Source organism: Haemaphysalis longicornis, unplaced genomic scaffold (assembly GCF_048455015.1).
Source record: "Haemaphysalis longicornis isolate Haplotype H1 unplaced genomic scaffold, Haemaphysalis longicornis Haplotype H1 scaffold_4, whole genome shotgun sequence".
NCBI classification, from domain to species: Eukaryota; Metazoa; Arthropoda; class Arachnida; order Ixodida; family Ixodidae; genus Haemaphysalis; species Haemaphysalis longicornis.
In genome coordinates, this window is record NW_027526361.1 from 27,232,791 (window position 1) to 27,247,698 (window position 14,908).

The window sequence follows — 14,908 nt, forward strand, 5'->3', positions numbered from 1 at the left end:
GCTTTGGTATCCGAAACGGCGTCCTTCCAGCTATTGTATTTTGGAGTGAACTCTTCTGCTTTCTCCAATACCACATGCGGACCTCGTTCACGTCAAAGCGCATTGCGATGGCACGGTTCTCTTTTTCCTCGGCAAACTCAATGACACTGAGTTTGAAGTTCGCCGTATAGTTACTGTAGCCCGTCACTACTGAAGCAAAAGGTGATCGACTGATGGCAAAACGTAAGCGCAAAGGGAGGGTTCCGTCGCAGCGTGAGCACAGGAAAAAGAGAGGCAAGGCTGTGCCAACACTGTGGCGAGGCTGATGCGTCCTCACACACCTCCAATGAAGAAGTTATTGCTTCTGACTCTATGTCTGCCCTTGTGTGTGTTGTGCGTGTTCTCCAGGGGGAAGAGAAAGAAAAGGAGGGAGGAAGACTCGAGCAGTTCCAACTCCTTGTGGAAAGGATGGGAGAAGGCATGTGCATGTATCGGGAAGGGTGGAGATGGGGCAATGTGGCCAGGTAGGGTGCCTGGACGTTCCTCCTCGCCTTTGCTCCGTTATGGAGGGGTGGCAAAGAGGAACATCTAGGATTGGAGGAGGAAAGAAGCAAGGAAAGAACGAAGGGACCATGCACGTGCAGCCTCGTGTATCACTGTGCTCCCATGCACCATGGCGCCGCGCTGCCATTCAAAGTGTGCTTGTTTGTGCGCGCGCGCCGATGGGTGGTCTCTTCATTCAAGACAGGGAGCACAAAATATGTGAGTGGCATTTTTTTCTGTAAACCTGAATGAAACATTAAGGTGTGCAAATTATGCGAGTAAATACGGTAACCGTAATGAACCTGACTTTGGGCATAAGTAACCTCGGTGATATGACGACTGGCATCGATGAGCATAGGCTTTATGTAGCTGAAGAAGTTTAATTTCCCCTCCACTTTCGCACCATCTCCAGTGTCTCGGTCAATCCTCTTGAACTTTGCTCTCACTCACTCCACAGTGTTTCACTTTCCACTTGACCTCGTCTTTCTTGACCACATGTCGCTGCGAGGCCTACGGTGCCACTGGCACAAAATATTGAGCTAGTAGCTGAAACGTTGCTTGTTAAAATTGGAAGCTGAGTGGTCCAGGTGTGTAGCCCTCCATGGAGATTGTGTTGAAAATTAAAATGCCTGTTTTTCAGAAAAGGGCACTTAATTTGCACTTATCAAAAAGCCCTCGTACAGTGGTAATGGGTCAGTGAATTGGTGTCAGGTGCTTTTTTGTTGACTGATGGCGGGGGGCCCGGTTTGTTCTTTCCTGCTCACAGGCGTCCAAGCTGGTGTCCAAGTCGGCGTTTCCCGATGCGGCGTCGAACAACGAGTGGGCCCGCTACCTGTACTACCTGGGCCGCATCCGCGCCATCCAGCTGGACTACTCCGAGGCGAGGCGGCACCTGCTGCAGGCCATCCGCAAGGCACCGCAGCACGCTGCCCTGGGATTCAAGCAGACGGTGGGTGGCCTCGTCAGGCAGGTAGACAACAGATGGGCGCAGCAAACTTGCCATCACGTGTGTTTGGTGTGAATGTGTGGTTCATTATGGCAGAAGCACCGGATTTAATGTGGTATGGGTGTTTGAGGCAATCTAAGCTAGGGCGCTACTGAGCCAGTGCTCACTATGTTGCTTGTGATAGGTTGTAAATGCATTTATGTCAACTGCTAGCCTATAGTGAACTTTGCCTTGCACTATTCATAAAACTTGGAGCTCCTGCCGACTAGTGGCCTGCAAAGAAGGACCTTCACTGAGCCAGAGCGGCATCTCATCTGCACCATAGGGTAGAGGCCCAGGGGGGGGGGGGGGGAGAGAGAGAGAGAGAGAGAGAGAGAGAGAGAGAGAGAGAGAGAGAGAGAGAGAGAGAGAGAGAGAGAGAGAGAGAGAGAGAGAGAGAGAGAGAGAGAGAGAGAGAGAGAGAGAGACAAGAAAGCTAATTGAGGAAACCAAAGGGGAAAATGTGGTAGGTCATTATATTCTTCAAACATATTTTCTGAAAGAAAGTGGAGAAAAACATGACCGTCATCTGGGATTCGAACCCACGACCTCCAGAACGAGCATCTGGTGCGATGACGACTACGCTGCCGGTGGGGCTGTGCTCCCCTCCACTTTCTCGGGTATTTATGTTAAAGTAATTGTTTCCTGCGCTTAAGGGTGGTAGCCAGAGCGCCCCTCCGACTACTCGAGGTGAAGGAGACCTTATTTTATTTTGAACCAATTATATAAATAGTAAGAGGCCTTCAAGGAGACGTCTCGCTCGCTGATAGAGCAGGGAAGACAGACGCCGTTTATTTGGCGAACGCGCAGCCAAGCAAACGTAGCCTCAGGTATGATAATGGTCATGTACAGGTGAAGAAGATGAAGTATTACTGAAAAGGATGACAGGCGATGATGATTACCTACAAGATTGACATAACTGAAATATTGTGCCGTGCAGAACTACAGTGCTTACACTAAATTATATAGCGAAGCTTCTGCACTGCCATAGAAACATTGGTTAACACGCGGCCGAGATTTCCAATTACCAAAAGATGGTCCTCCGGTTGACAAGCAGGAGCTGCGCCAAAAGCTTCAGGTTCAGGAGGAGTCATTTTCTGAGGAATGTATTCCGAGCAGCTTGCATTGTTTGGGGAAAGCATAGCGCAGCAAAGGCTGGACAGATTTTGACCCCGTCTGTTTTGTTAGAGCAAACTTGCGATATTGAAGCAGGGTCAGATTTGTTATTTCGGCTCTCTTTTTTTTTTTCTGTGGACAACAGCATAACCATTTCTATTTGACTATTTACCCATGAACAAGGTGCTCCATATAAAATAAATGCAACAGTTAAAGAAATTCGGGACTGTCTTGTCCTGGATTATTTTTGGAGTGAAACACCTAAGGTAATTCCAGTTTCTTAGCACATTCCATCACCATGCTAGGCTGTCCACGAGCAAGCAACATGCAGAAGTCTGTAAAAAAAAAAGTTATCTCGTTCTTGCAGCTGCGCCTTTCCATAGGGACGGCTTAAAGGAGCCATGAAAGCAAAACACAAGTTTTGTTCATTCAAAAGACGTCCTCGTTAGAATCATACTGACACCAGTTTTAACGCAAACTTCACTCAAATAAGCTATATAATTAGGAAAAAAGGGAATGGCCATGCGACCCACTCGCTCATTTCCCGCAACAGAACCTATGATGTCATACCTGCCTGCTCTGCGATTGGCGGAGGCCGGCAAAAGCAAACACAAATTAGGCTGAGCTTTTAAGCTTGCAGAACGAGCTATTTGTGCTTAAATTTAGGTCAGATTCTTTTTAAAGCAATAAGAATGGTGGGACTAACAGTCGAAGTTACGAAAGCACATGTAAACATAGAAATACTGATCCGTACTGTTGGTACTGCGCGCACTATGCTTGGTTTAGCTGCACAGCACTGCGGGGCTTTGGGGTTGTCTCAGACGACACTGGCCGATTGACGCAAGCAACGGTGTCTTACGTGACCATATTTGTCGAGCGAGCACTATGTTTCACGAAACGATTATTTTCTCCCAGAACAAAAACAAGCCAGGTTTAAATACAGTCCAAAACAAACCAAGAGCAGTAAACGGCTTGCCACGGTATGGTGGCGCCATCTAGGTTCAATAACGTAAACAAACGCGCGAACGCTGCCGTAGGGTACCTCGATACCAGCGCCGCCGTACAGGGTGGAGACACCCTTTGAACGAACCCGAACCGCCGCAATTGGGTCAATGTGCTAACGCGTTGTTCTTTTTCTTTCCCACGAGACCCAGCAACGCGGAACAGATAAGATAATTCAAACTTTGCCAGTAAACCGCGTTGCGGCGATAATTTTAGCACGGTTTTGATACAATGACTTGCTTCGGCGGCGAGCGAGTGACCCAAAATGGCGGCGCCAGCGTATACGTGTCTCCACCCTGCACGGCAGACGCGTGAATCAAGGCACCCTAGGCTGCAGAGCGCCTGTAATGTCATTGCAGGCCACACAAACACACGATTTAGTGGGAAAATCAAAATTTTATTTTGAATCGATTAATATCTCAGTGAATAAAGCATCGTTTGTGTCCGGACAAGTGCTGGAGGCGCTATAAAACACGAAATCTTTCGAATAAAACAAACTTGTATTTTGTCTTCATGGCTCCTTCAAGATGGCAGAGGGAAAATTTATACAGCAAAGTCTCGATACGAATCTCGCGGGACCGGGAAAAGCATTCGTATCATCCGAAATTCGTATGAACCAACACAGACAAAAATAAATGAGCACTAAAAAGCTTTTGGTTTATTTCTTTTCTTACTTTTGTGTGAAGAAATCCATGATATTTTTCTGCTTTTTTTTAACCTCCATGTCGCCAAGCGGTCCTTTCTGGACTTTGGTCTCCTCACTCACGGTGCCCAAGCTCACTACAGGAGCCTATTCGCACGCGATTCGTGCGTGTCGGCGTTGCACGTGCGATATTTTCCCGCCTGCGTTGGCGATTCCGTGCCTGCGGCCGCCTGTATCTCGGTCAGAAAATGACGCGCGACGCGCGTGGCAGTGGGAGGAGCCTGACGACTTGCGTCAATGGGAAGGCGTGCGCCTCATGGTGGCAGTTCCGAACACTCGAGACAGCCGGCTGGCTCTGCCAGCCATCTGTCTCGCTTAGGAACCCGGCAGATATTTCATGGGCGCTTTCACTAGCGGCGCGCATGATGTTTTATAGCACTGTTTTCGCCCACATTATTAGCTCATTTACCACACAAGAAACTTTGTGTGTGCTTTGAGTGGCATTCTAAAAAGCGGTTAGAAGCGGTCGCTCGAGCACCCCGCACCACTTTGCAACCGAAGCTGCCGCCATGTCAGCGCGCCTGTGGAGTGCGCGGTGCATTTTCGCGAGCAGAGAACACCCGCCCGGCCGTTCCTGCAAAAAGAGCGACAAAGAGGGGAGAGAGAGCTGGTACGTAGCCGTCGCTTGCTCGCTGAGCAGCCGGGCGCCTCGCCGGCTCGTTCGTATCATCCGCTGGGCTGCGCAGGCCCGTTAGTAAGAGCCGAAATATTTCCCATTGCAAACAATGCAACTTCGCCGGGACTTATCAGAAATTCGTATCACCCAGAATCGTATCATTGAGATTGCACTGTATTTCACTTTTTAGTGTCATTTCCAATGTCCCTGCCGAATCCTATTACTCAGCCAAAAAAAAAAAAAAAGTGTCATTCCCCATGCCCCTCTAGTGCTTGTCTTACTGGGAACTCTGTGACACTGAAAAATTAACTTTCATGATTACAATTTTTTTTTTCATTTGTTCATTAGAAAAACTACTTAGTGTTAGACTGTCAAAAAAAAAAAAAAAGGAAACTTGTTGGTGTGCACATAGATGTGTGTGCAACATGAATACCATTCGCGAATGCCAGTCGACATCGAAAGGACACATTACAAGTTTCCACGTGGTTCGAACTTGGTCCAAATCATTATTCCAGACTTTTGCGTCTGTCCCAAAGAGGACGTTCAGCAGGACACATGTCTGGTTGGTGCAGGTTCACAAGCTTGCGATCACGGTGGACCTTCTGCTGGGCGACATTCCGGACCGATCCATCTTCCGGCAGCCTCCCTTGCGACGGACCCTGGCTCCATACTTCCAGCTCACCCAAGGTGACAGCACTTGCCTCAGTGTGTTGTGCAGCTGTGGGGAACACCCACGGACAGCTCACAGAACTTGCCATGGGGTGTTTTCACAAGAGATCGGACAGACCGTGTTTGGTTGACATCTTTAATTTTGACGAAAATTTTATATATAGCTCCTTGTGTAAAGGGGATAACATATGTGAAGCTATTTTGTGGAAAAAAAATTTTCCCTTTCTGAAAAATTCCCAAAGCTGGCTCGGGTCACTGGTGTGTTGAGCAGCTCGTGGAAAATTAGAAACGTCTACCAGTGTAAAGCAAGAACTACTGCAGCTTCGCCCTAGTTCTTTTTATGTAAACACTTTGCATACTCTCGAACGATTTAACATATTTGTGTTTGGCTTGCAGAGTGAAGTCCTTCTAATAAAAATTCTCAAATTGAAAAAATTTTGAAAATTGCCCGAATGTGGGTTTTTTTTCTTCATGGAATCTAAACAAGCTCGGTAGTTAAAATTTTGTAGTTTTATTCTATCCTTGTTCAATCTTCGTTCCAATTTTAGTTAATGTGGTCAAGATGCTTCAATATGAAAAAATCCCTCCACTACAGCAAGGTATCGCGTTTTGTTATGTCTTGAAAGCCAATAAAAAAAGGGGCTTCTTTGATTATCTTAAACCTTCCACAAATTGAAGCCAAGGTTGCCTTCTATCACCAACATCAAAAACATGGTGCACTTTTTTTTTGTAGTTCTGCAGCTACAAAGCGCCAAATACTGTCTTGTTAGCAGTGTTGTGGTGACATACCGAAGTCGTTTGTGAGAAGCTTATGTCCGCAATGAGGGCGGTCATAAGCTCACAAAAAAAAATTTTTTTTTTACATGTTACCTCGCTTTTATGCCCTTTATTAAATGTACTAATTTTTCTGTCTTGCGGCCGTGTGTTGCAGCGGTGCGTGCGGGCAACCTGAGCCGCTTCAACGAGGTGCTGGAGAACTTTGGGCCCAAGTTCCAGGCGGACCACACGTTCACGCTCATCATCCGGCTGCGCCACAACGTGATCAAGACGGGCGTGCGCATGATCAACCTCTCCTACCTGCGCATCTCCCTGGCCGATGTCGCCCAGAAGCTGCAGCTCGACAGCCCCGAGGACGCCGAGTTCATCGTCGCCAAGGTAACAAGATGTTCTACACTTGTCGGGGGGCTGCAGTGGGAAACTGATGGGTTGAAGGGACACTCAAGTGAGTTGTATACTTGGTGTAATTAGCTTATCAGATTGAAGGTCATGTTGCAAGTTTTAGGAGTCGGTTGACATGCACTTTTAATGAGAAAAGGACTATCAAAAGTGCCGTTTTCTTCGCACTATCCACCCTACCGATGTGGCGACGTGAGCTCGGAAAGCTTACACATGAACAAACGCGTAACATCGGTTATGAGATGGGAGAAAATCATAACTTCAGTAGTACACTCAGTGAACTTGGTACATCAACGGCGTCTTAGTGCCATAAGGAGTGGCTTTCACGATAAAAATTTCGAGCCTGGATGGAAATTGGTTCGTGCCAAAGTGGGGTACAATAGTTCCTACGTAAATATTAGCTGTGTGGGGCCATTTACGAGAGGCCATGCCCCTGTGTTCTGCTGGGCGTCTGCAGGCCATCCGTGACGGCGTGATTGAGGCCACCATTGACCACGAGAGGGGCTGCATGCAGTCCAAGGAGAATATGGACATCTACTGCACCAGGGAGCCCCAGGCCGCCTTCCACCAGCGCATCTGCTTCTGCCTCGACATTCACAACCAGTCGGTCAAGGTACGACCGGTTTGATTCCTCTAATCAGCGCCTGCCTTTCGCTTTTATTTGATGGCACTTACGCATCCCGTCTTTTCAGGCCATGCGATTTCCGCCCAAGTCCTACAACAAGGACCTCGAATCTGCTGAGGTAAGATTACATTCTCACCAGCACATTCCAGCAACCGTGTTCCACTCTAGCTGATTGTCTAAGCGGACCGGCCACAACACATGGTGCAGGGCTCCACTAGACGTGCTGCATCATCTAAATGGCTCTTGGGGCATAAAACTGAAAGGTTAAGTGTTTCTGGGTACACAGCTGTCTCAAACGAGAAAAGGCATACACATGTGACACAGCACTGAGTTCACTGGAACCCCACTTCGCATATCTCAGTTGCGTGTGATGGGCTTGCCAAGTCGCGCAGTAGACTTAACCTTAGCAATGCCTGGATATTATCTACATTTTTGTCCATTGTAACATAGTATCTTAGGGACCGAGATTTTAGTTGGAATTGCTTTATTTTTTCAGTCTTGCGTATTATCGAGAGATTGCAAAAGAGAGTTAATTAAATGCCTACGCACCTACATTTGGTCTAATATTTGCTTCTTTATGTTAACGCCTTAAGGTTAGGACATGAAGGTACAAATGCTCTATTCTGGTTTTAAGGCCTTATAGGTAGTGCTCTCAACTTTACGAGGGATGAAAAGAGGTCACCAAACATTACTGAGCGGCATAACTTAAATTTTTGACAAATGTGGAAGAAACCAGTGCAATGCATGCATTTGAGTCAAGCCAGGTCGCACATAATGTGGAGAGAAATTTGCTCACACAACTTGAATAAAAGCTATATATCAAACCCTCAAACGAATTGAGGGGAGGAGTAGTAATTGGTGGACTTAAGGGACATTTTACATCAGTCATGGTTGGGGTTGCATTGTAAATACCTTGTCACTGCAGGGGGACTATGTTGTTTAGCTGTTACTTTAAGTTTGTTAAACCTAAAATGAAGTTGAACCCCCGCAGTAATGAAATTGGTGGGGGCAGCCAAAAAATTCACTTTCGAGAATTTCGTGGCCGCAAGAAGGAAGCATGAACGACGGGAAAATAACCCACAAACCGAAAATTTATTTCCGAAAGTCGGTCGTATTACTTTGTGAGCCTCACCTTGCAGCAGCTTCACAGCTCAGCTCTCACACTATGAGAAATGGTTAATTTGTAGCCGTCAGTCATGCCTAAAAACGTCCGAATCGTGTTGAATACATCCAGAACATCCTGTGTTTTTCTGCTTGGCCCTCGGCGTCAAGCATGTCCGAGCATGCAAGCGAAGTCCAGCTTCTGTTGAAGAACTTTGCCAGACAGTGGCACCTCGTTCCAATGCTGTCCACAGTACTAAGTGAGCACTGCTTTGTTCATGTCCAAAAAGGTTCCAACGGTCCCTGTTTCATTTTGCGCACGTACGCCATTAAAGAGTGGTGGCCTTGCTTTCTAAAATGGTAGAGAGCGAGCTGCATGTGATTCCAAACTTGTCAGCGGCATCTTCCCTTTTTCTGCTTGGGCTGCTAACTTGGGCGTTGATGGCTGCTTTATCTTGTAGCGATAAAAAGTTCCACTTTTGGGCTGTGGAGGCATCTTACCAAGAGCAAATGTGCCGATTGCCATTCATGCACAAAGAATGCATGCGGCTGTTTAGTGCTAGCTGGCTAGGCCAAGCCATGCCGTGGATCACCACCCTGACCATCCTTGACATTACAGTTGTGAGGCTCGGTGGATAAATTGTGTTGCCTTCTGGTGGTGTCGTTGTGAGGCTGCCTCCGGAGCCACTTGCTACACGGTCTTTTTGTAAACAAATGTGGCCACAGCCGTGCAAGCAAGCAGTGTCCGAAGTTTTAGCCATTTAAGTCCACAGAAAATTCATTTGAGCACTTTTTGGACACTGGTAGCCCCAGGTGGGTAGATAACATGCGGACCGGAGTTGCAGCGAATTTCGTTACGCAGGATTGGTGTTCAAAACCATTTCATTGCCGAGAGATATGAAATATATGGGCTTATATGAACATTTGCCGGGGATCCGAAAATATTTCGTCGCCATATGAATTCCGTAGCCGTGCGATTGCATTATCGCGGGGTTTGACTAATATCAAAAGTTGTGGCAACCTAGTGCTGAAAAATGTTTTACCGATGCTGTTATAAATATCTCTAAAGCTAAGCAGTAGGAAGGCAGGGTTTAAAATAAATACTGCCAATTTCTTTGTTGCGTAGAATTAAGTAACAAAAGCGGTTGAAGGAATATGTCATTTGTTTTAATTTGCACTTTTGTGGAAGGTGTGTAATCAGTAAGTTAACCCCAAGTGTCATTTCCTATATGTATGTTAGACAAATGTAGCACCAAATTTTGCTTTTAAAAACCTGCGGCATTTGCCAGCTTCTGCTGTTTTTTTCATCAGTGCTGGTATCACTGCAGCCATTATCAAAATTGTATTTTCCTCAATTGCTTGATGTTAACTGACCCTAATAATTGGAGCTAGTTCTATCGAAGCTGGGTGGTCATCGGTAAGCTCATGCATTGCTGTGCTATGAAGTATTGAAGACGGAAATCCTGTCCAAGCCACAACTTATTTTTGAGGGAACGCTTTTTTAGCTTTATTACAGTTCCCATGCTATGAATAGATGCACTACTTCTGCAGATCAGAAGTAACAGTCCTTGCTAACTAAAACAGTTTTGATGAGGTTGGGTGAATTTTTAAAAAGGCAAGAGCCTGGTGACTGATAGGTACAACCTGTTCTGAAAGAGCACTGAAACGCAGGAACAAGCAAGTTGGCCTCCTTTGGTAGATTACCGGGACGTAAATACAAATATGCCACTTGCGGCAGAAGTAGTTTTTTGGGGGAAATTCCTGAAGTGTACAGCCATTTAACACACTTGAGGTGCTTAACACACTTGGCAGTGATATTTGCTCAGACTTCGATTTTGTTCAACTAGTGTGTTGTCGTACGAGCGCAGTCATAGCACTTGCGTGGGAGGGCACAAGCCCTTTTTACTGCTGGTATTTAAACACGACACCCAGTGGTGGAAGTCCGAGATTACAGGTGCAGTGGTCAATGTGACCCGTTTGGCTGCCTGTCGTCACGCTGGTGAATCGTGCTGATATTTGGTACCCCTCCCATGTGGCAGCGCTGCCTTTGCTTGACGGGCTTTGCTGTCAGTCCCTATTTACAGTGGGTGATGCAGCAATTTGCAGCAAGAAAAAAAACTGCTAAAATGAAAGGTAACTGTGAGAGATATGCTGTGTCCATTTGTTTCTTAATTATGCATTGTTTGCCGTCGAACAAAACCTGAAAGAGCTCTGAAAGGTGTCGTATTTCAGTTAAAAAAGAGCTCGTTCACCCTGTTATCTCCTTTCAAATCATGTGTTTTCTGCGGGTGTGTGATACAAGTTTTTGTTTAAAAAAGAGAGGCTGCTCCCAATGTTGTTGAGTCGCGACATTCTTTTTACAACCAGAAGAATGCACTTTTTAACTCATTCATAACTGTTCAGTTGTTGAATTACTAGGAGGCGGTACTAGAGCACTGCACGGGCCTGATTTTAAGGCCCGAGCCCGCTTTGTGAAACCCGAGCCCGACCCGGGCCCGGCCCGGGCCCAGGTATTCATAAGTGAGCCTAGCCCGGGCCCGGCCCGGGCCCGTCGTCGCAAGCCCACGCACGGCCCGGGCCCGGTCATTTTTTTTTTAGCCTAGGGAGGGCCCGCATGTGTGTGATCAGGCCTGGTCTTAGACGCTGAAGAAAATCTGGCGCGCACGTTCTCCTGCGCTTTTCCAGCTTTCTTCACATATTTGGTCGACTGTTTTTGTAGCCGGAAATCAGACGGAGCATCTAGTCTGTACAAGCACGTCATGAATTGAAACGCAAAAAATAAGGGTTTAAGAGTGCACGTAGTTTAGCTTACACCGTCTGCAGTTCGCGCCACATCGGCGTAATAATAGCTCTTATTCTTACACGAGAGACACCATCACCTTTGATGACCAGACTCTTGGCAACTTTACGTGGTTGTCTCGGTCACAAGTTGGTATTAATGAAATTTCTTGCTCCCTATTTGAATCCACGAGTATGTGCGTGCATTAAAATATTTTCCCTGCAGTGGTTGTTAAGCGGTGGCGCTTCTCTAGCACGCGAGTTTGATTTCCAGCCATGCAGCCGCATTTAGATTGGTTCGACATCTAAAACACACGTACATAGACATAGGTGCACAGCTCCAGGGTGGCTTAATTAATTCCTTCCCCGCTAGGGCATTCCTTGTAACCGTATCTTTGATATGTTATACACCAAAATAAAAAATCTTGATGCAGTACATGAAATGTCATTCAAATTACAGTATAGTGACTATCAGCCCTAGCAAAACACGTTTTTAAAACAATGTGTACAACTAACAACAAGAAGCACGTAAAAGTAAACTCACAATATTCATTTTTATGCTCTTTTCTACACTTCACGTCGGAACTATCAACAGCCGGGCCTATGAATTCAAGCCCGAACCCGGCCCGGGCCCGCCAATAATCGACTTCAGGCGGCCCGGCCGGGTTGGGCCCGGGCTTTCGGGCTGGCCCGGGCCCGTGCAGTGCTCTAGGCGGTACATCAGAAATCCGAAGCTGGTGTGGAAAGTGCTAAAGGTGTGGTTTGCGCTAGAGCTGGTGTACTGTAGTCAATCACTAGACTCCACCTTGCAACCTTGGAGCGAGCATTTTTCGAGTGTGAACAATGTGATTTAGGTACACGGCAGGATCACAATCGGGGATGTGAGGAAGCACTTCCTTAGAAGCACATGGCGAGCATGAGCAATATGTTGTGGAAGGACCGCTCATACTACCATGGCTGTAGACGACCGTGCACTATGCCGTCTTAGGGCAGCTTGCTATGGTACCACAATTAGGGAACATAAAGACACACTTTTTTTGGAAGCCAACTGTGAACATCGAGGATAAATGGCAGAGGGATGACTTGCACTGGCCGCTCATTGGTTCAACAAAGGGGTAGTAAAGGCAGTGAATCTATTGCGCCAATTCATCTCCCATGTATGGAACGCAACAAAAAAAGAATGCATTAAGCATGCCGTAAGTTTGCTTTCTAGTTGTCTGGTAAGGCGCCAGGTTTCCGCTCCATATGACATCACCGGCAGGACGCAATGGTTGTAATATTCTTCTTTTCAGTGATAGGTGTAGCTTGCTTTTCATAATTTAGGGGTGCTTGCTGAGTGCACCCCAGCCCATTCCTATTCTGCGTCGGATTTCTTTCTCGTCGTTAGGATCGGCACTGACCACCTGTCCGAGGTAGTTATATTGTTCTACTTGCTCTGGTGTTTCTTTACACATTCTGAAGAGGGCGTTTTTGGCATGTTTATTCATCATTCTATTAGGTTTATCCATATTTTTAGCCCGACGGCCACGTTTTCAGATTGTAGTTGCTTTTAACAATGAAACGGAGAATGGTAGGAGTAAGCTTCCTGGATCAGGGAACAAACTCGAGTAGGAGATATCATTATAATAAAGAAAAAGAAATGGGCTGGCCACCAGGGTAGCAGAGTTTACACGAGAGACAGATCTAGAAGTAGGGGAAGGCCAATAACTCGGTAGAGAGATCAGATAACGAAATTCAGAGGCAGGGAATGGACTCGAGCAGCACAGGACAGGAGCGGCTGAACAGGAGCAGAGAAGATAAGGACAAGCTCTGATCACATACAAGGCATGTTTATCAAAAGCACGATTTGGATGAAGCTTCCCGAGTACCGTATTTACTCGCATAATCCTCGCACTTTTTTTTTTTCAGAAAAGTCAATGCGAAGATAGGGGTGCGAGAATTATGCGGGGGAAAAAAATCCGGTGCACAGTGTTGCCAATTTGCCTTCTGCCAGTCCCGCTAAATGTAGCGGTCGTTTTTTGTATATGTAAGCTCAGTGTTGCCAACAGCAGCTATTTCTTTTTATTTTATTATTTACAACGTAAACAGTCTCCCGTCGATCAGCGTTCATGAAATTGCCGCCTTTGCTTTCTGGCGCGTGCCCTATGGCCCTATCTCGTCGGCGTCACGTGCGTGCCCTACTCCAGTAACGCACGTTGAAGTCGGTGACGCCGAAGTGCCTGCCTGCGGCGCGGCTGCCGTGATCGATCGCGTACTCTATCGCTTTCAATTTGAAAGCGGCAATGTAGCTGGCGTTCTTCCCCATGGCGAAGCGGCCACAAGCACAAAACAAAGAGATCAAAAAGTTCTCAAAATGGCAGCGAGATATCCACCACTGACGCGAGTGACTCACTGACTGCTGCTGCTCAACGACGGGACCACGACGGCGACACGACGACACGACAGCGACACGACGACACGACAGCGGGCTGCGCGAACGCAGTCTAGTTGCGCGCACGCGAAACCGGCTCAAGTACAGTGCAAGTAGCGTGTTAGGGCGCCTGTTAGGGAGTAGCCATGCAGGTTGTTGGGGCGCCTGGATGGCCTTGGATACACAGCGCTCTCCGCCAAACGGAGAGGCGGCGGGGGAGGGCGCGCGTTGGAGAGCGCGTGCACCATGCGGGTTTCGCGAGCAGGCAACTTTCGCCGCTGCAAAGTTGGGGGTGCGAGGATTATGCGAGGAACCAAAAAATCCAAGTTTTGGTGGCTCACATTAGGGGTGCAAGGATTACGCGAGTGCGAGGATTACGCGAGTAAATACGGTAGTTGGAAAATGAGTAGACGGCGCTACAGTTCTCACTTTTGCGAAGCCGGGCAGATACAGACAATCTACCTGACTATTCGATAAATAAAACAGTACGTATTCGATTCGTGAATTGAACAATTCTCAGAGGTACTATTTGTTTCATATTCGAGTATTTGCATGCCCCTAGTGATTACTCAGGGGTGAGACAGCTGCGCATATTGTGCAGTTTTGATACAATTTCATTTTCCTGTGTCGGGCAACTCCAAAAGCATGAAAATTGCGAAAATTGTGCCAAAACTGCTTTGATATAGCCTGAAAGGCAAGGATTGCGATGCGTAGGTCAGTTTTCGTGGCGAAAAAGGAGGAGTTTACAACATTGTTTTCCAAGCGGCCCAAGTGGGGCTGTTTTTCAGGGACGGGGTGATGATCTTGGTAATGCTAGGTCAGATGAACCCTTATCTTCAACGCACAAATGACAGAGAAAGGAAGGCTGTGAAATGAAGCAGTTGCTTCTAAAGCGTGATTGGCTCTCAGGCTGCGTTCGCTGAAATTGCCTTCCTGATTAGGCATCACGATGGCAACAAAAAGCACGGCCGCTGGGCGAAGGGGCTGCTACATATAGTTTGCCGATCTTTTCCCTGGTTTAGGATACGCGGTCAGTCGGATTCCCGTTTAGTAATCTTACCTGTTGTGGTACTGAACAGTGATGCCAACGGAGGAATAATGTTGAGAACGTGTGCCATTTTTTGGGAGGTTGCACAGATCAAAAGCGAGAGCCAATTGAAAACGACGACGACTTCGCCAGGCTCGTACTTGAGATGCAATTTATT

General features: G+C 47.0%; 1 protein-coding gene across 3 annotated transcripts in view; it reads left to right on the forward strand.

The window, feature by feature from the left end:
• Positions 1-14,908, forward strand: part of Rpn3 (regulatory particle non-ATPase 3) — a 46,269-nt gene that overhangs the window by 13,102 nt on the left and 18,259 nt on the right. For all 3 annotated transcript variants that reach the window (XM_077706216.1, XM_077706217.1, XM_077706219.1), the window contains 5 exons: positions 1,289-1,471; positions 5,517-5,631; positions 6,545-6,768; positions 7,247-7,402; positions 7,482-7,532. In XM_077706216.1, coding sequence (XP_077562342.1) covers positions 1,289-1,471; positions 5,517-5,631; positions 6,545-6,768; positions 7,247-7,402; positions 7,482-7,532 — 729 coding nt within the window. The remainder of the gene's footprint in view (positions 1-1,288; positions 1,472-5,516; positions 5,632-6,544; positions 6,769-7,246; positions 7,403-7,481; positions 7,533-14,908) is intronic.